This window comes from Lissotriton vulgaris, chromosome 5, assembly GCF_964263255.1.
Source record: "Lissotriton vulgaris chromosome 5, aLisVul1.2, whole genome shotgun sequence".
Classification (NCBI taxonomy): domain Eukaryota; kingdom Metazoa; phylum Chordata; class Amphibia; order Caudata; family Salamandridae; genus Lissotriton; species Lissotriton vulgaris.
This window is the reverse complement of record NC_141693.1, coordinates 1016666804-1016688226: the sequence shown is the minus strand read 5'-3', so window position 1 is coordinate 1016688226 and position 21423 is coordinate 1016666804. Positions and strand designations below refer to the sequence as shown.

At 44.3% G+C, this 21423-nt stretch overlaps 1 protein-coding gene across 1 annotated transcript in view; it reads right to left on the bottom strand.

The window, feature by feature from the left end:
• Window positions 1–21423, bottom strand: part of SLIT1 (slit guidance ligand 1) — an 842620-nt gene that overhangs the window by 314894 nt on the left and 506303 nt on the right. Inside the window, exon 9 of the mRNA XM_086922632.1 lies at window positions 3451–3598. Within this exon, the coding sequence (XP_086778758.1) occupies window positions 3451–3598 (148 nt within the window). The remainder of the gene's footprint in view (window positions 1–3450; window positions 3599–21423) is intronic.

Here is a 21423-nt window from a genome sequence, read left to right as displayed (position 1 = left end):
CTGGATTATTACTATAATAAGAGTTTTGATACTGGTGGTAGATCAAGCTAGGACTGGGCAAGTTGGTATCCAGGCAGTACTTCGAGTTGCGTGGTGGTTTTCTTGAGACTGTGATCCAGACAGTACTCCACATTGGGATCTAACGAGCAATGAAGGTCAGAACCCTGTCAGTAAATTCATTATAGATCCCAGCAATGCCTTGAGCTGACCTCCCACCGGTAATGTGAGCTCTGTCTGACCTGTGTAGTGTTGTGAGTGGGGATTCTGGAAAATATGTGAGCTGCGATTTTAGCAGTAATACAAGGGTTCTGGGTTCGAGTAGTAGGCTGATCCTGGTAGCTATACTATTCTGCAGCTGTTGCCTATGCTGCGCCTGTTATGTTATGTTATGCAGATTTGTACAATGCTTGTGCTTTTGGTCTTGCATTTTACTGCATTTTACATTGCTCAACAACAGCCTTTTAATTACAGTTCTTCCCCAGGGGCTCAATGGATGGGGAAATGAGTGATGTATGAATTAAATCAATAATTTCAGAACGTATAAAATTCATATTTAAAGTGACTTAGTTTTCCATGAGGCTGTGCTTTTCACATTTGTATGCACAAAAGCCAAATTGGTTTAAAATATCCGTAACTACAACCTTGAAGCGTACTTGATTGGAGCGAGAGGCATCATTATCACAGGTCACCCCTCCACCGCTCCTCCGGAGAGCAAATCCAATATCTCGTCTCGGGAAGGGCCAACTATGACCAGTGAGCATGGCTCTCTTCAAAGGCTCACACAAGATGTGGCTTGCGGCATCAACAATCCTAGTGCGGCACAGAATGGCTGTCTTGCTGCTTTAATTCGTATCCCATCATGCACTTGTTCTTTCATAATACCTTCACCGGCGGCCCTGAATCACACTATGTGCAGGACAAGTTTCAGAATAAAAAGATTCCCTCATCATTGATGTCCGAAAGAAACTTGACATCTGCCATAATAAGTCTTGTGGCTAACCAGCCACGACCCATGCAGGTAAGAGAGGTGGGGCAATGGGGCCAGGTTGGGGGGGGGGGTTCGACAGATGACGACGAGGGAAAATTAAATAAATAATTAATTTACCCTCGTTGTCATCTGTTGAAATCACCCCCACCATCCCCACCCAGCCCCACCGCTCCACCGCTCTTACCTGCATGAGCTGCAGCTGTGGCTAACCTTCTCCTTGTGACATGCTTCTTTTCTGAAATGAATCTTTCAACACTTAGAGAGCCATCTTTATTCAGATAGATTGTGTAGCTAGGCACATAAGTAGTGCACATAAAGTTGTGAAATACATAAAACAAGTTAAAGATGGTCCTGCCGGACCAACTGTGCAATGTAATATCATTCTACGCTGTCAGCCAGTGAATGAGTTATTGAGTTAGTGCATTAGTTAGGCAGTATTGCACCGAAAGCATATACGCGTCTGAACATGTGCTGTCCGGCCCTGCTTTCCATCTTTCAATAGCTGTTGTTATATAGGCAGCACTGCCTTTTAATCCCACTGGAAGGCATTATATGTGGAGTTGTAAAAAGGCACAGGGCACATGGAGTGCAGCTGCGTCTGATCTCTGAGTCGCTAACAAAATAACTGAGTTATGACCATAGAAAATATTCAGAAATGATAGGTCGTTTCTCTAACTCATCAAGTTGCTTTCACTACAAACGTGAGACACTTACTATCAACGTTAATGTGAAGATAGCCATTGGAGTCACTGCATACCATCCTATGCTGTATCTTGTTGTTAATTAACCTACATGATTTCGACCCCCTATACTTTCTGCTTTGGAATGTCAATTATTCAGTGGTAACATAGCGCCTGAGTCACAAAGATATTTTAAGCCTTCGGGTACTTTTACACTTTTGAGTAAGTTTACTACTTTTTGGTATTCACAAACTACAGTTTGGTATTAATTTACTTTTTTGTAGTAGCTTACACTTTTATAGTAAGTCCAGCACCACACATGGCCAACCACTGGTACTGCAACAGCCTTCTGTATAAAATAATGGCGGTATGGACATACTATATTAATGTAAATTATTATAAAAGTGTATGTTACTATGAAAATGCAGTTTGTTAATAGTGTTTTGTAGTACGTTTTGCAGTACTACTCTAGTACTTCACAAAATACTACAAAAGACAGTTTGTGAATCAGGCCCATAGTGTTCTGTGTTCTTTCTTTCCTTAATCGAGGGTCATGTTTGACTAAGGACCAGCATTTACTTTTTGTATGGCATCCTTGCTGTCTTTTTGTTGATGTAACTTTTTGAGGAGTACTTTTAGATACTAAAGATGGGAGGGCAAAATTCTAGAAAAGAGGTCTCAGTTTTCACAGAAAAAGATAAACAAAAGTGTCTATATGGATGTGGGCACCGAACTAATGATGGCACCAGGGCCAGACTAGGAACCAAAAGCTGCTCTGTCAAAAATGCTCAAACCAGCCTTATTCTTTTCCTTCCTCGCTCAACGGCTCTCTTCCCACCCATTCTCTCTCTTTTCTTCTCTTCTCCTGTCTGAGCTTTCTCTTTCGAAGCCCCATCTGTGCCGTCTACAATTGAGCCACGGAAAGGGACAGAGGCTTCAGCAGCAGCCAAGGTCTTTCAAAGCCAGCCTTCAGTGACTCCAGTCCACCAGGAAGATGCCGGTTGGAATAAAAGGGCAGTTCAGCCCTAGATGACACTTTTCCTCAGGGAGCTCCTCATGTGGGACAGTAGAGTCACAACATTCTTAATATACGTAGAGCAAACATGACAACATCATGCCCAGGGGCGACTCCTCCACTAAGGTGGAGGAGAGTCACCCCACTGCTCTCAAAGCAGTGAAAAAAGGAAAAAAGAAATTACAATTACATAGTTATTATAATTTTATTTTTCTTAGCTATGGGGCTAGGTTAGGGATGGGTAGTAGTGGTGGGCATACCCTTGAGCCGGCCAAATAGTCATGCGCACTTTGCATGCCCCCCTTCGGGCTGTAATGCACAGCCTGGTGGGGAACATGCACAGGCTCATAGTCCCCGTCTGAGCGCCGAACCACAGCGCTCAGACCAATCACAACGCTGCATTGCAGTCTTGTGCTTGGCTTAGGGGTGCCTGTGTACTTCCTGCTTTAGTTCTGGGACTCATCATAAGGGAATTGGAGGAGAGACGCTTTCGGCCGAAGAGGTAAGTGTTTTTTTTACAGTTTGTTTTTTACCCCTGCCTCCCCACCCAATAACCCCCGTTGCCTACAAGCCGCCACTGATCTTGCCATTCCTACAACTTCTGCTATTCTGCAGCTTATCCTGCTCAGTAGTGCCTGTTTCACAACTAATGCAAAACTCTGACAAAGCTGTGGTTAATCAACCATTTTCCGGCCTGATTCCGTAAATCTTTGCCCAAACCTAAGCTCCTCACCCAAAGTTGTACTTTCACACATTTTGCTACTCACATCTCAGTCATCGTTTCGGGAAGGTTGGCCGGGATGGCAGTGAGACCCTTTCCTCTGCAGTCTATGATGCCGTTGCTGCATGTGCACATGGCTGGGCATGATCCTGTGGAGAGACTGCAGATCTGAGCGTGAGAAGAATCCACTTGACCTGCAAAAAAAATAAACCAGCGTAAGACTGAGAAAGATCCAACAAATTGAATTACAATGGGCAGACCACTCTCTAACTTCATTGAAAATTCCTTCTTATGCTATTGAGAATCCCCTCTTACTCTATAGAAAGCCCACTGTTGTTATGTTTATGAGAATACTAGAAAGGCAATGACACAGGATAATCGCCAATTGCCTCCGCAAGCATGTAAATGTTTACAAGGCCGAATGGAAGTGCTGAAACAACCAACATATTAATGTTAGAATGCTAAACCATGCATTAAATTAGCCATAATAAACTGATGTTGCTATTGAACTTACCTGAAAATTGTGAAAGTAAGACATTTACATTTGGCATTGTTTATGAATCTAATTTATATCAACCTCTTCACTAAAGGCTCCCTGGAAGTTAGGAGTGGTTGGACTCCTGTTTGCATTATTTGTCCACCCCTCTCTTTCATACTCTAAATCAGTGCTTCCCACGTATTTTTGGATCACAACCCAATTTTTAGAAGAACAAACTTTTGCAACCGACCTATCTTTAATGGACATGATGCAGGTGATTTTTTAATGTGACTTAAGCATTGTGTGTTAGCGCACTGTCCTTTACATAGCACATTTTTCATTGAGATGGCGATTAAATTTACACAGACAAAGTTGTACTGATAAAACTATATTGCATTTAAATGATAATGTGTGGAAATCAGGTTTCAGTAAATATTTATCATTTGTGCATCTCCATGTAAAGTGTCTTGATTTGTTGTGATCCTATTAACATTTTTGTTTCCATCACACTTCAAAATTACAAAAGGAGTGCTAAAAATGTGCTTCATTTTTGCTTTCCTAACTTCTGAAAGATTATCACACCATTAACTTTATTTTTATTTCTCTGACTGCAAAGTGAGAGGAGTTTGTAAACACCAATCCCCATGTTAAAAAAATAAGCACCAATTCGCCAGAAGACATAGCCTGACATTTGTCCTCTCTTTTGAAGCACATCAAATGTGCAGAGATAAATACAGAATGTAAAGGCATCTTTATTGCTTGAACTTTGCGAACAACCAAAAATCAGCTCACAGTTTGGAAAACACTGCTTTAAATTGTGACGCAAACTTGTCATTTTGATAGCCATGCCTTCTCACTGTGGTGTATCTGCACTGGATAGGTCCAAAATCAGGCATTTTAGCTCTCTTACATGTCCTCACTGTTTCCTGTCAAACACAACCTTACAGCTTTTTAGGTCTCATAGGCGTTAGCCGCGCGAAGCGCGGTCTCGCCAGAGACCTATTGTCAGCGAGTCTTCTTTCCAGGAGAGGGGACAGGAGCTGGCCGCGCGCTCGGAATTGAGCGGGCCACGCGCATGCGAACGCGCTCGCTGTGGCCAGCTCCTGTCTCCTCTCCTGGAAAGCTCCAACACGACACACGCATGCCCATACACAGAGACACACACACGAGCGCCCATGCACGCACGCATACACACATACAGAGAACACCCGCCGTCGCACACACACACACACAAGTGCACCAAAACCTTACACGCACGCACACATACAGAGACACCCCCGCCCACCCCCCCACAACTAAAGGGCCACTTACCACCACTCCGGGCTTCTTCAGCCTCCGCGGGGCTCTCCCTCGGGCATGGGAGCCCCACGTCACCACTCCTCATCTGGGCAGCTACTCCGTGGGCGCTGGCTTCGGAAGACGGAAGTCCCGCCCCACAACAGGTTTCGGTTTCACTCACGTCTTAACAGCTTTCTTCAATGCTTGTTGGGACTGGCAGTGGCAGGTCGGAAACTGAGCTGCAGTGTTCTTGTGTGTGCACAGCTTTGTTCCAGTGGCGCACGAGCCTCGACTAAACTTGTGATCGAGGCGCCTTATCGTAGAAGTCCGGGTTTGTCTGCTGCGGATGCCAATCTTCACCATGCTGACTGCCAGGAGAGCCCTGCTGCTGCTGTGCCTGGCTTGTGCCGCCGCTCCGATTCGAGGTAAGGGCCAGCCTTTTGTTGTGCCGGGTGCAGGGACGCATTTCAAAACGGGGCCGATGGAGCACGGAGGTTTTCCGACAGTGCAGTGGGAGTGGGTGAGAGTCTGCCTTATGTGTCATCTTAATATATCCCGAGAGGTCGGTGCCTCAGAATCCTGTTGCGGATGGGTGAGCGTCATGTCAGACTCAGGCAAGATCTTTACTAGCCCCTGAAGAACCTAAGGCTCTTGAGAAATGGTCACTTTTTTGACAGTACACAGGTCGGTGTTTTTTAAATGCCAGTGGGCTGGATCCGTGTCAACGCACATGTGTGAATAATAACAGCTATGAGCCCGTGCGTGAGGTGCATCATCAAAGCTGTGTGAATAATAACTGTGTCAGCCCCGTGCGTGAGGTGCATCATCAGAGCTGTGTGAATAATAACAGCTGTGAGCCCGTGCGTGAGGTGCATCATCAGAGCTGTGTGCATAAAAACAGCTGTGAGCCCCGTGCCTGAAGTGCATCATCAGAGCTGTGTGAATAATAACAGCTGTGAGCCCCGTGCCTGAGGTGCATCATCAGAGCTGTGTGAATAATAACTGCGTCAGCCCCGTGCGTGAGGTAAATCATCAGAGCTGTGTGAATAATAACAGCTGTGAGCCCGTGCGTGAGGTGCATCATCAGAGCTGTGTGCATAAAAACAGCTGTGAGCCCCGTGCCTGAAGTGCATCATCAGAGCTGTGTGAATAATAACAGCTGTGAGCCCCGTGCCTGAGGTGCATCATCAGAGCTGTGTGAATAATAACTGCGTCAGCCCCGTGCGTGAGGTAAATCATCAGAGCTGTGTGAATAATAACAGCTGTGAGCCCGTGCGTGAGGTGCATCATCAGAGCTGTGTGAATAATAACAGCTGTGAGACCTGTGCCTGAGGTGCATCATCAGAGCTGTGTGAATAATAACAGCTGTGAGCCCGTGCCTGAGGTGCATCATCAGAGCTGTGTAAATATTAACTGTATCAGCCCCGTGCCTGAGGTGCATCATCAAAGTTGTGTGAATAATAACAGCTGTGAGCCCGTGCCTGAGGTGCATCATCAGAGCTGTGTGAATAAAAACTGCGTCAGCCCCGTGCGTGAGGTGCATCATCAGAGCTGTGTAAATAATAACTGCGTCAGCCCTGTGCCTTAGGTGCATCATCAGAGCTGTGTGAATAATAACAGCTGTGAGCCCGTGCCTGAGGTGCATCATCAAAGCTGTGTGAATAATAACTGCGTCAGCCCCGTGCGTGAAGTGCATCATCAGAGCTGTGTGAATAACAAGTGTGAGCCCGTGCGTGAGGTGCATCATCAGAGCTGTGTGAATAATAACAGCTGTGAACCCGTGCCTGAGGTGCATCATCAGAGCTGTGTGAATAATAACTGCGTCAGCCTCGTGCGTGAGGTGCATCATCAGAGTTGTGTGAATAATAACAGCTGTGAGCCCGTGCCTGAGGTGCATCATCGGAGCTGTGTAAATAATAACTGCGTCAGCCCCGTGCCTGAGGTGCATCATCAGAGCTGCGTGAATAATAACAGCTGTGAGCCCGTGCCTGAGGTGCATCATCAGAGCTCTGTGAATATTAACTGCGTCCGCCCTGTGCGTGAGGTGCATCATCAGAGCTGTGTGAATAACAACTGTGAACCCGTGCCTGAGGTGCATCATCAGAGCTGTGTGAATAATAACTGCGTCAGCCCCGTGCGTGAGGTGCATCATCAGAGCTGTGTGAATAATAACAGCTGTGAGCCCGTGCCTGAGGTGCATCATCAGAGCTGTGTGAATAATAACAGCTGTGAGCCGTGCCTAAGGTGCATCATCAGAGCTGTGTGAATAATAAGTGTGTCAGCCCCGTGCGTGAGGTGCATCATCCACATTGCTCAGGTCATCCAAATTCCTGCACTCTCTACCACACTGCTTTCAACAACAGCATACTCTTGCACACACTCTCACTGCTTACCAATTCAAAGTTTGCTAAACATTTTATGCAGCGCATTGTCATACACAATGCCAATAACTCAAACTTTAATGCTGCGAGACCTATTGCATTGTAAATGCTTGTTCTGTTCCTTGTATGGTGACTAGAGGTGACTGGCTCCATATTGAAAGCACGTGGAAGCTATTTTAGTTGGTTTCTATTTTAACTGTCATCTTTTAATTTGTTTTCCTTTTCCAGTACTTTCTTCTTCGAAGAGGAGCCTCCCTGGATGGTAGAAGTAGCTGGATTCCTGTTTGCATTATTTATTTGTCCACCCCACATTTTCATACTTTAAATCAAGACATGAAAATGTTGTCTCCTTAGCCATGCCTTTTTCTTATGGTGGGCTATACCTTTAGTGCAGAAGTGCGTCTACGCAGAGGACGAATACATGAGGCACACTGCTGGCACGCAAAAGTCACCCAGACTGTGCCCTGCACCTGAAGTCTACATCCCCAGACTTTGCAGATAAGACTAATTTATTCTTGAAATGTTCAAAAATTGCTCGCACCAAAATTTTTTGATAAATGCATCTGTTAGATGTAGCCTATACATCTAATTCTACCTGTATGGTTGTGGCTTCATAATTAGTTAGTAACCTACCGCCCCCACGCATCCCTCCCCAAGCACAGGTTGAATATTTTTCATTTCATTGGGGTCCATAAACCGGATGTCATCTTTCTCACAGAAGCCTGGTTTGGACCATCATCAGGCCCTAGTATAGTAGGTTCCTTACTGAAAGACTACTCTCTTAAAACAAAGATTGACAGGGCAAACCAGGTAGTAGTTCAAGTGATCTTCTGTCACTTGTACTATATCAGAATACACAGTTCCATGTGGCGAATGCATTATTTATTCATTGCAAACAACTGCCAAAACCACTTTATCTGGGGCTCTGTTATACTGCCCCACCCCCCACTCTAAAAGAGAATTTCATAGTCAGTTAGGTAGTTCTTTGGAACATTTTGCCCTTAGCGCCACAAATGTCATCATAGTTGGTGATTTTAACTTTTGCCTTGAGAAAGCGCCTAACCCTGACTCTGCAAAAAGTACTAGGTGCTCTTATGTGGCCTAACAGCTAGAGCGGTTGACCTGAAAGCTGGGGAACCGGTCTCGAGCATCGACAGGGACACTCAACATCCTGTGATTGTGGGTAAATCGCTTAATCTCCCCATGCCTAACAAAATGAATGTGTCCGTCTGTAACACAACTGGTGCTCATGTAAAGAGCTCATACCTTCAGGTTGAGTTTTCACAGCCGTGGCCGGCATGATTCGCTGGTTCGGGGGGGTCGCACAGGGACGGGGTCGAGCGGGTGGTTAATTTAAAATAACATTTGAAGAAAGTTAACTTACCTTCGCCGCCCGTTCTCGCGTCGTCTCTGCTCCTCTCCTACTCTCCTGCCTCCAGCAGGAACAAAAAGCAGGCAGCCGTCACCTCCTCTAAGCCAATCACAAAACCGCAATGGCAGCAATGTGATTGGTTGGGACGCCGACCAGCCAGGCGCCTATGGGGAGGCCATAGGCGATGTGAGCATGACTGGTTTGGCCAGCCCTGGGGCGGACCAAACAGTCAGCGCCCTCAGCAGTGGGCAAGCCACTCCTCCCCGACCCGCCCTCCCGCCCCCAACCAAACACTTCTGCCTTCTCGCAGTGCAAGAAGCAGAAACATAACATGGTAGTTTTACCATTTTATATTTTTGCTTCTCACACTGCGAGAAAGCAGTGGGGCGGCACTCCTCTGCCCTAGTAGAGGAGACACCCCTGAGTTTGCACTACATAAAACTCTGAACATTTGTTAGGGATGCAATTTATATAGCTGGCCACACTTTGGGCATGGACTTCTGTAACCATGCTAAAGTCCGCGTTCTTACACAGCTCCCTCTTACCTGGTCAGATCATTATGCTATTTTCATTAAGTTCCAAGTGTATTCCGTGCAACCAGGGGCGGCCTTAGGCATGTGCAAGCTGTGCACCTGCACAGGGCCACCAAACCCCAGGGGCCACCACACCAATATATATCCTTAATATAATAATCCTCTGAGGATGGATACATATTTGTGTGGCGGCCCCCTGGCAGGGATTTGGCGGCCTCCAGCTCTGTTCCACTTCCAAACACCCTGACCCCCCCCCTCTTCACTGGCCTCCGTGCTCCACCCCCTCTTCCGGGGCCCCCTACCGACTCTCCCTGCCAAGGGCCGCCATGAGCCTAGAGCCGCCCCTGGTGCAACCCACCTGCCCTTGTAACCATGTCAGAAGTTTAGGTGCATGTTTGACAGTAACCTTTTTTTTGTCACACAGGTTAATAGAGTAGCTGCTAAGAGTTTCCACATTCTAAGCACGAGGTATAAAGTCTTTCTCTTATTCCGATCGCCGTTCGAAATATACCTCAGTGATTTACTCATTCAGATTAGAAGATTGTAACTCACTCTATCTAGGTGCCCCTCAATATATCTTGCAACGTCTTCAGGTAGTTCAGAAAACAACAGAGCGCCTCGTCCTGAAACTCCCTAAAACTGAATCAGTCAAATGTCATCTGCTTCGCTGGCACTGGTTTCTGGGTTGAAAAAGAACCCGGTTTAAAATCTACTAGTCTGTCATTTCTTCAGTGCAAATTCTCTCAGTACAAATCCTCAAGAATACTCAGATCAACTACTAGGTTCTTGTTAAAATTACCTAAAATTAAACGTTCTAGATTTGGAAGGAATTCTCTTTCCTATCTTGCTGCCAAATCTTGGAATACTATTCTTCCACTAGACATTCGTATTACGACTGATCGTTTTGCTTTCAGGAAATAAATGAATACCTAGCTATATCAAATTCCTTAATTTTGCCTTCTTCGTATTAATGGTTACCTTGGGCTATCAGTTGTACTATATAAATATATTTAATTCATTCATTTATTGAATTACATTTGGTAGAGATGTGTTTGGGCCTGCCTCGAGTTGAACATGTTTTGACTCATTGTGCTTCATCAGGGAACCATACGATTTATATAAAATGTAGTGTAATACTATAAATTAAATCAAATATATAATAGAAAATATAACGAGCCCTCCATTGAACTGTCTTAAAATATGGTTTAAGTATCGCTGAAACATTCATTCTCAGAATAGGGAAAGGAAGGGAGGGTGTGGATGTCATTTCGGTCAAGCCTAAGATAATGCACAAGAGTTGTTCACGTTGAACAGGATGGCCCTTTAACAAACTTATCTGTTGCCTCTAGATGGTGAAGCAATGACGCACAAGGCCCATCAGTGTAATATGTGATGTGTGCTTATACCGCTAGTGCTTTAAACCGTAACTGGTACCGCTAAGTGAAGAGGAGCACTCAGGCTCTGTTCAAATCTCTGGCCTTTGGGACAAATGAGAGGATTTGTTTGCTTTGCAAATTGTTTTAATTCTTCCATTTGCAAAAAAGTATGTTTCAACTGCAATCAAAGTCCTTTCACTTTAAGTGAAGTACATGACATGCAAAGAGAGAACTATTAAAAAATAAGTTTCATCTGTTTCCAATTGGAAAACCTTTCAACATCCTCACATTATTTTAAGACTTTTTTTTATTAATTACAGTCTTACAGCAGGACTTAAGACAATTTTGTCTTCAAAGACGTTCTTAAAGACACAAAAGTGAGACATATTTTTGAAAAAGATTTAAGTCTGCTTTATTAAACAGAGTATCTTTATAAAGTGCAGTAAATTTCAGTTGCCCAAAAAAGTAAAGAGCAATAGGGACAGGATGGACCTTGATGTAACATCCCCGCGGTGACTATTACAATGTCACTCTCGTGCAACTTCAAAAATATTCATACCAGCATAACGTTAAGTGATTCTTGACTAACCAGGAATACTAGTTGGACTGTCTGTCGTGATTGCTGTTTTGAGTTTCTAATACTGCTTAGGAATAACCTCCTATGTGCTCAGAGTCATTCCACAAAAACATTTTATGTTACAGCTAATTTTACGGAAATCCTAAACCATTTAAACAAGATGCATAATTTAATTAAAACACAGAGTTCTTGGTTTAACAAAAATATCTTTGACGCAAGCCTCTCATTTGCTGCTGGGGACGTTCTGCATCACTTATGCATCATGCATTTTGCTCCTCGCAAATGGGCCGATTTTCAGTATCGGCCTGTTTGCGGTCGCAAAAAATGCATTTCTGCTGCAGCAAACCCAATTTTGCGATTTGGTAACCTGTTACCGATTCTCAAAATGGGTTTGCCATTCACTATTTGGAAGGGCCGTGTTTAGGGCATCCCTTCCAAATAGGGAATCCTAATGGTATGCGTTAATGTTCTGTGACCGTGAATGCGGTCCCAAAATATTTGCATATTACCACCTACTTCTTTATAGGTGGTTACCCATTTGCAAATGGGAAGCCTGCTCCTAAAAAATTAAAAGAAAACGTTCCATTTTTTTTAAACGCTTCCCGTTATCCTTTAAGGAAAATGGGCTGCATTTGAAAAAAAAATAATTGCTTTATTAAAAAGCAATAACAGAAATGGTGGTCTGCTGAGCGCCCTGCAGACCACCATCCCTGTGATTTTTGCGATTCCTAGTGGGTCGCAAATTGCGACCTACCTCATTAATATTCATGAGGTAGGTCATTTGCGATCCCATAGGAATCGCAAAAAGTGTTAAACACACTTTCATGCATTCCGTTTTGCAATTTCCTAATTGCGAATCGCAAAGATTCAAAATTAGGAAATCGCAAAATAGGGCCTTCATACATCTGGCCCTAAGTTCTTAACTGACCTATTCTTTCTTCCTGTTGTTCTACACCCGTAAAAACAATTAAAATGATTCTTTTTGAAGACCAAGTGATGTTGTAAACAGATATTATATATAACTGTGGAGTGCCGGGGTGCATCGCCTACATTCTGCATCATGTAGCTGTGCTGTCAATTGTGTTGTGCTTTTTGAACAAAAAGCGGTGTGTGAGAAACTGGGTTACTGGTTAAGGGAGAGTGAAACCCTATTCAAGTAGGAACCACAGTCCTTCCCTGGATGAGGCACAAGCAATCCCCAAATTAACCTGTGCTCAACCCTCTGGTAGCTTGGCACATAGCATTTAGGCTTAAAGTAGAGGAAATGTGTAAAGTATTTATGCAGCACTTCCAACAGTACTAAAGTGAAAATATAACACAAGAAAAATCTGACGCCACTTTAGAAGAATATGGTAACACTTAATGAATAAAACAAGCCAAAATTGACATAAATACAATCAGTAGAACCAGAGATGTGCAATCGTGGCTATATGTCTGTGCGAAACCAGGAGAACTTCACAAGTTCAGGCCGACCATGATGGAGCACAGGTTGGATACAGAGAGCAGGTTAGTCCTGCTGAAAAGTTGTCTTCCCAGTCTAGGGCAAAGAGTCCTTTTCACGATGGAGGGGGCAGGGTGGAGCAGAGAAAAGTCGCGGGCGGTTGTCGATGTGGCACGAAGAGTAGGTCTGGCGTTATGGATGGGCATCCCCGCACTGCTAATATCCTGTAGCCTTTGCGAGTGATAGGGCTGGATGTTCACTGTGGGGCTCCCCTTGAGTCTGCGAAAGAGCTTTTAATACACAGTCTGCTAGTAGTAAAATCTCCTGGTTGGCAATAGTCTTTTTCAGACAACAGACCAGATGAGTTGGATCATTAATTTGCACAAGCTATATCTATAGCAGGGTGCATGGCAGACAATTGTTAAGTGTGTTTCTATAATCAATCCTGAAATGTAGATCTACTCCCACCAAAATGGTTCTGTTGCCAGAGAAGACAAGCCCCCAGATTCATCAAAGTTCCGTTTTGCGAGCCCTTAATAGCGATTTTTAAGGAATCGCTATTAAACACTCGCAAAACGGGAAGCATGTAGAAATCGCAATATTTTTTGCGATTTCTACTGCTTCCTTATTTGCTATTCGGTAATTGCTAATCGCAAATAAGAAATGGCTTTCCCATTCATTCCTATGGGCCTAAAGGCCCATAGGAATGAATTGGGAGTCATTCCTTATTTGCGATTAGCAATTACCGAATCGCAAATAAGGAAGTGATTTCAAGGGTGCCAGGGTGTCCAAAGGACACCCTGTAGCACCCCTGAAAGGCAAATGTGCACTGGTGTTGCACACACACATGTCCAAAGGACATGTGTGTTTGTAACATACAACTTAGAAAAATGCACTAAAGTGCATTTTTCTAAGTTTCCGCTATTTACCACGAAGTTACACTTCGCGGTAAATAGCGGCCCCAGATTGCGAATCCGCAATTTTAAAAAGGTTCATGAATAGCATTTAAGGAATCTCTAATTGAGATTCCTTAAATGCTATTTTTCACAATTTAGCGATTTCTATAATTACGATTTTTGCATTTGGGATGAAGAATCCCAAATGCAAAAATTGCGCTCGCAAAGGGCCAGATTTTCAGAATCTGGCCCTTTGCGAGCCGATTTCCGCTTGATGAATCTGGCTGTAAGAGTCTGTTAAAAAAGCAGACCACCATCACAGCCAGTGTCTCTTAAGATACGCTGTTATTAGTGCCCATTTTGAGGATGAAACGCTGACCTAGTCAAGATTTAAACCTGCAGCCTAGAGATAGCACACAGATCTGTCTTTTGAGCTATCATACTACCTATCTGAATCTGTTTCACACCACCATCTTTTTTCTCTTTATCCGGGTATGTGGTCAAAATAACCCACTGAATGGAATACATTGCTAGATTGTATCAGGAGGGTTTGCATGTACTGAATTATAACTTCATATGAGATGTTTGCGCTCATGTTGAATAAATGAACAGAAGTCTAGCAAAACTAAACTCAGAATGGTCTCTAGGTGATGCCACCAAGGATGGAAGACTACCACGTGCTGCTGGTCCGGACCTTGGAAAGAAACAAAGTATTGCCACCGACCTCCATGCGAGAGCATATTACAGGTACATTGTTACTTTATCCATTCCTGCAAAGGGGTGATGGGCCTTCAGGGGACCAGAATAGCCTGCCTCATCACATGCAGTGTGCTGCATATAGTTCACTCTAGATTGCGCTTTAGTGTCATGGTTTGAGATTTCATGAATGAAACCGTTGTCGTTGTGAAAGATGCCTTCTGAGGATCAGCATTGGCTGGCAGCAGCCTCTCCTCTCATCAGAGGCACAGCAGGTGTGAAAAAAGCCAGCGTTAACTGCCCACCACTCACCCTCCCATTAGCATGGAACGAATGGTACTACAGTGGTCACCTTAGTGTCCACTGTTAGCTGGGCAGCTTTTGAGCTCTGAGCCTTCTCTCCCGGTCGGGCAAGCACTACTGCCACAACAGCAGCCTTGTCTGCCTTGGGGAGGACTACTGCATGCTCTGCACAAGCAAGAAAACTGTAGCACAGCCTGGAAAGATACACAAGGATGCAATTTGACAACAAGGCATTAGGGACTATAAAACAAACGCTTGCCTTAAAAAGGGACCAGTTTACCAACCAGTAATGGAAGAATTTGTATTGGTTCGTCAATTATTTTAGCAGGATACATTGCAATACGTTACTGCACTATGGTGGTGTGGTACCTACACTACAGCATAGTCCTGCCCAGTGCTATTACACGCCAGAGGTGGGCCAGAGTGGAGATACCAAAATAAACATCCAGGCTAGAAAAGGGACTTAAAGACAATCCGATGATATTGAGGCAGATAGTGAATGTGGCAGCAAAATATAAAAATAAAAAACATAAATGCAGGCATCCAATGTTCTTCGTAAGAGCCCGTTGCTGGCATTGCTGAATGACGGGCTACCAAATATCAAAGCTGCCTAGTTTTCATTCCACTTCGTAACTCTTTCCTCCACCACTTTACACTTCCTGTCTCTTCTTCACACTCTTGTAGTTTCTTTTTCATCACTGCTTCTTCACTTTTCACTGTCTCCCTATCATTCTTCTCCTCTTCCTCCCTGTTCTCCCTTACTCTACTTGCTCTTGGTCAGAGACTGAGGGGTAAATCCCAGTTCATAAAAAGTGAGTGCTGGTGCCCACCACCTACAACAACCGGCACAATATAAGCACTGCCAGAATATATTATGCCTTAATTCACGGCTTCTCCATAATCATAAGTCTTTGTTTAAAAATATAATTGGCTCCAGGACAATCTGAAAAAACATAAAACATTGCGAATTCTTTTATCAAAATGTTTTCTCATCCTTTTTCACTTCCCCTTGTCCCAGTGCAACTTTAATCCACTCCGCAAGATCTTTGTCATGTTACTCATAAATATTTTGTCATCCAATAATGTTTTGATCTTCCAAGATCAAAAGGAGGGGTCATGGAAACATTTAATTTCTGACAGCTGGGTGACAGCAGTGAGCTGCTTTCCCTTGTGCGACAGAAGAGGCCCCAGACCTGGCAAATCTTGGCTCTGGGGTCCCAGCCGCCACATCCTCATCGAGCCAAGAAGAAAGCGCCATGTGAAAGGGATTAATCTGAAAGGCAGAGAGGTTGAGGACCGGAATCCAAATCTGTACTTGTGAGCCCTGAGAACTAAACCACGGACGAAGCCTACTTAATGTGGGAAAGACCCAATTAAGGCAACTTCTCGATAATGCACTGTCTCAATAATGGATCAGGAGGCAGTCTTCACTCATCTAACACTCACTAGGGTTCAGATTAACCTGATTGGCTCCAAGACGCCATTTTGTTAGAGAGCCCCTAACCCCTAGGCAGCATGGCGTAACATAACAAAGGGGCCCTTCTATGCTCAGAAGGTGATTGTATGCTTAGCACAGAAAACTTGCAACAGAAAGGGTAGAGGCAGCTACAAAAGGTGTGTGACCCAATGAAGTCAACGTTGACGTGTACTGCCATGTATTACACAGGACTGTTTTCCTTGACAGAGAGGTCTAGTTCATAATGCCTGGGACCTGCCATGGCTTACAGGGAGACAAAGTGACTCCTTTCTGAAGATGCGTAAGACACACCCAAAGAGTGTGTTTTGTTCGTAAACAAGAGAACTGGCGCAGGAACATCAGGAGAACGTGAAAATGCCCCACTGCCAAAGTATGTGTGAAGTAAATAAAACTTTGAAAAAAAACAACTCAATAGATATATTTAAATGAACATTGTATTTCCATATACAGGCATCAATTGTGTTCTTTAAAAACATATTAATATTTATGTAAAACTACATCAAACTTTAGGTGACCGGCTCAAATCATAAAATATAATTATTTCCTGAATTTGTTAATATGCAATTCTAAGATGTAGGAATTGTTGGCAAGTGGCAACATAAACTGTAAAGATTGTTAGTAGGTGTACCAGCCTTTAAACAGAACCATGATATTCATTCATGACTCTTCATGCAAATACCTCAGAAAAGTGACAAGGGCGACTCAGTGAGAAAAGGGGGCAGAGAGTGTCTGGTAGTGGGTTAAAGATCACTGGCCTTAGTATTCAACGCGCTGGTGTTTAATTGCATAGGCTGCCAGCTTCTGAGCAGAGCTTCGGGCACCGGCCACTCTTTCTTTCACAAATTAAGCACTGGTCACTTAGATATTTTCATAAACTCCAGTCGTATGTGGCTCAGCAATATGTTCCACATGTTCCTTTTTGCACGGAAACTATTAAGTCAGCCTGAAAAGACTTCGAATTATACACGTGTATATAGCTCCTTTTGAGCAAAGAGTAAGAGGAGATCAAGTTTGTCTTATTCTGGACATTTTCCTGATGGATGAACTTCACATTAACACGGGTAAGAGTTTGTGAGTAGGGATGTATGACGGTACCACGCGTACTTTTACAACACGTACCGTTACAACGCTACTTTTACCACGCAAGTCGTTACAACGACTTGCGTGGAGGGGCGCTGGATAGTAAATTATTTAATTTACTATTCCAACTCCAGTCCCCGTGGACTCTAGGGAAAGGAGTTGGATAGTAAATTAAAGTATTTACTATCCTGGAGCGCCCCCCAGCGCATTTCGTTGTAACGACCTGCGTGGTAAAAGTAGCGTGCTAACGGTACCGCGTTGTAAAAAATGCGTGGTAACCGTTGCATACCGTGAGTAGGGCCAAGTAATCATGTGAGATGTGTAAGACTCATGTTTCAGGAAAGGCTCAATGGACAATGATGTTTAATACATGTAAATGAGGCACACAGGGCATGCTGTACATCCCAATGGAGAAAGTCCAAAGATAAAAGGACATAGGCCCACATGCATCAAAGTGCCCATTTGCGATTTCTTAATTGCAAAAATTAGGGAATCGCAATTAAGAAATCGCAAACTGCAATGCATTAAAAATTCGTATTTTTTTTTGCGATTCGGTATTTTTCCTTAATTGCGATTCACAATTTGCGAATCGCAATTAAGGAAAACCCTTCCCATTGATTCCTAATATTATTATATTTATTATATTTAAGTTTATAAAGCGCTCAGCTACCCGAAGGTTTCCCGGCGCTAAAACCAGCTAATAAAGAGGGGAAGTCAGAGGGGGGGAGGCTACATGTTGAATAACCAATTTTTCACCTGTTTGCGAAAGCTAAGGTAGTTGGGCTCTTTTCGTAACTGAAGGGGAAGAGAATTCCATAGTGAAGGGGCTAGCCAGGCAAAAGAGCGGCCTCCCATTCTGGCTTTTCTGATACTGGGCACTGAGAAAAGGTATTGGCTAGATGAGTGCAGAGTGCGGGGGGGGGGGCAATGGTGGTGAACCAAGGATGTCAGATAAGGTGAGGCCCGGCCAGTGTTTATTTTGTGCATGAAACAGAGAGCCTTGAATTTCGTGCGGTTTTCGATGCGGAGCCAGTGTAGTGAGCGGAGGGAATTAGAGGTAGGAGAAATGTTGGGGAGTTTGCAGAGCAGTCGTGCTGCCATATTCTGGACTGTCTGCAATTTGCGAGTCACCTCTTTGCTGGCACCCAGAAGAAGAATGTGGCTGTAGTCCAGCCTAGAAGTGATTAAGGCCTGGACTACAGTTTTCTGGGTGTCCGCAGGCAGCATCCAGATGATCTTGCGCAACCACTTAATGATTGTGATGCAGGTGGAGGAGGTTTTGACCACATGGTTTTTCATTGACAGCTGGTCGTCAAAGATCACGCCTAAGTTGCGTGCTGATTTAGAAGGGGTAGGAGGAGTGCCCATTTGAGTGGGCCAGTGTTGGGGTCCCCATAGAGTGGTATTGTAGCCAAACAGCAGAAGTTCTGTTTTTCCACCGTTCAGTTGCAGTTTGTTGTCCAACATCCAGGCTGCGATGTTTCTCAATCCTGAACATAGAGCGGATGAGGGGGCAAGAGAGTAAGAGGAAAGAGAGTAGATGATCTGGGTGTCATCTGCGTAGGAGTAAATAGTGAGCCCAGCTTGCTCTGCAACAGACACCAGAGGTCTGACGTATAAGTTGAAGAGCAAGGGGCTCAAGATGGAACCCTGTGGGACTCCATACGCAGATGTAAAAGTTTGGGAAGCGGATGATGAAGAGAAGACTTGGAAGGTTCGGTCGGATAAGAAACTGACAAGCCAGTTGAGGGCTGAACCGGTGATGCCAGATGATCGGAGGGCGTTGACAAGAATGGGGTGGGAAACCGTGTCAAATGCGGCGCTCAAGTCCAGCAGAATGAGTGCCACGATTTCCCCCCTGTCAACTCGGTGACGGATGTTTTCTGAGACTCCCAGCAGAGTGGATTCCGTCAAAAAGCCTGATCGGAAGCCGGATTGTGACGGATGTAGGATTCCCCTTAGCTCAACGTGGGTGGACAGTTGAGAATTAATGTGCTTTTCTAAGATTTTAGAAAATACTGGAATAAGCGAGATGGGACGGAAGTTGGCTGGAATGCTGGGGCCGGCATTAACTTTTTTAATAACGGCATAATCATCGCGTGTTTCCATGCGGAGGGTACAGTAGCTTCTCTAAGGGAGGAATTTAGAAGGTCCATAATGGGTTCTAGGGAGGATTTGTCCAGTTTTTTTAGAATTTGAGGGGGAATAGGGTCCAGTGGGGAACCGGATTTAATTTTACTGATGATGTCGGAGAGGGTCTCAATATTGAGCAGATCCCATGTGTCGATCAGCTGAGTGACCGAAGGACAGGTATCAGATGGGGGCCTAAGGTCACAGGAGGGCGTGGGTGGAGAGGGGGGGATCGATGAAAAGTGGATGGGACTGTTGTCCTCTGGTGTCCCTAGATCGGAAGATGAGATTGTGGCAGGTAAGTTGGGTAGAGAGGGAAGGGGAGACGAGTTCTCAAAATTTGAATAGATGTTATCAATTTTGGCGACAAAAAATTCCGCCAGTGAGTTACACTGTACCTTGTTGAGACATGGAGGTTTGGGCTGACACAGTGCGCCCGAGAGTTTTTGTACTGCCTTGAAGAGTGCCTTTGGACGATTTTTTGCTTCAAGGATGGTATGATTGACATGGTCAGCTTTAGCAGTTTTACATAGGAAGTGATATTTTGTTAAGGCAGCTTTATAGGTTTGCTTAAAGCAGGAGTCATATTTTATGCGCCATTTGCGCTCCAGGCTTTTACAGATGTTTTTTTTCTTTTTTTAAGGCTTCAGTAAACCAGGGTACAGGTGGATGATGAAAATTGTGTGTTTGCATGCGCAGGGGTAGGCATGCGTCGGCAGCCTGTGCAAGCCAGCTGTTTATAGCGGCAGAAGTTGCAGTACTAGTATCTTCCATGAGAGGTCTAGTTTTCTCGAGACAGGAATTAAATTTGTTCAGGTCCAATTTGTTCCAATTTCTGGATAATCTAGGTTCTGTAGGGTTAGAGGGAGTGTCGATTTCTGACCTGGTTTAATAATAAAAGACACTATGTAGTGGTCAGACCATACAATGGGAGACGGAGCCTTACAGTCAATGGCCTCTAGATTAGAAAGGATAGGGTCCAAAAGGTTACCTGCTTTATGCGTAGGACCATAGTTGTGTAAAAAAATGTTTAAAGCAGCCAGATCTTGTAAGAGATTGCTACTGATAGTACATGAGGGATCATTCAGGTGTAGGTTGAGGTCGCCGATAATGGAAAAATTTGTAGAGCTCTGGATTAGCGGTGCTATATACTCCGGAAGGGAGGCTGCCCAAGAATTCGCTGGGCCCGGGGGGCGGTAGATAAGCAGCCCAAAAGGGCCAAAAGGCCCATAGGAATGAATGGGAAGGCATTCACATTTTGCGAATTTCAAATTGCGATTCGCAAAATGTGAATGCAATTTCAAGGGTGCAGGGGTGGTCCAAAGAACCCCTCCCTGCACCCCTGAAATGTAACTTTAAATGCAATTTACACACACACATGCCCCAAGGGCATGTGTGTGTGTAAATTAAAAGTTTCAAAAATGCAATTTGTGCATATTTGAAAGTTTAAGGTCAATTAGCATGAAGTTCAACTTCATGCTAATTTACCACTTCCAAATTGCGAATTCGTAATTAAAAAATTATCATGCATTGCATTTAAGAAATCTGAAATTGCGATTTCTTAAATGCAATCGCAATTTTCGAAACCCAACATGATTGCGATTCCTAAAATTGCGAAATGCATGATGCATTCCAAATTAGTCAATTGCATTCGCAAACGGCCGAAAATTGCAATTCGCACCGTTTGCGAATGCAATTGACTTTGATGCATGTGGGCATTAGGGCCTTATTCTGAGTTTGGCGAACGGAGGTCAACCCATCGGAATGGCAAAGTATTTTACCTCCGGCATCCTGAGGGACCTCCCCCCGCCACATTTAGAGTTGTAGATCGGCCCTACAGACAAGTCTGCCCATTAACAGGAAGCGCCATCATGGCCTGTTAATGTAGCAAATGTTTCAGGGACAGGGCGCTCTAGAGAGCTGTCTGGTAATGAGGACATGCCCAAAGGCATATGGGTTGATCCAAGAGAGTATAAGCCTGGTCAGGGTTACGAGGAAGTA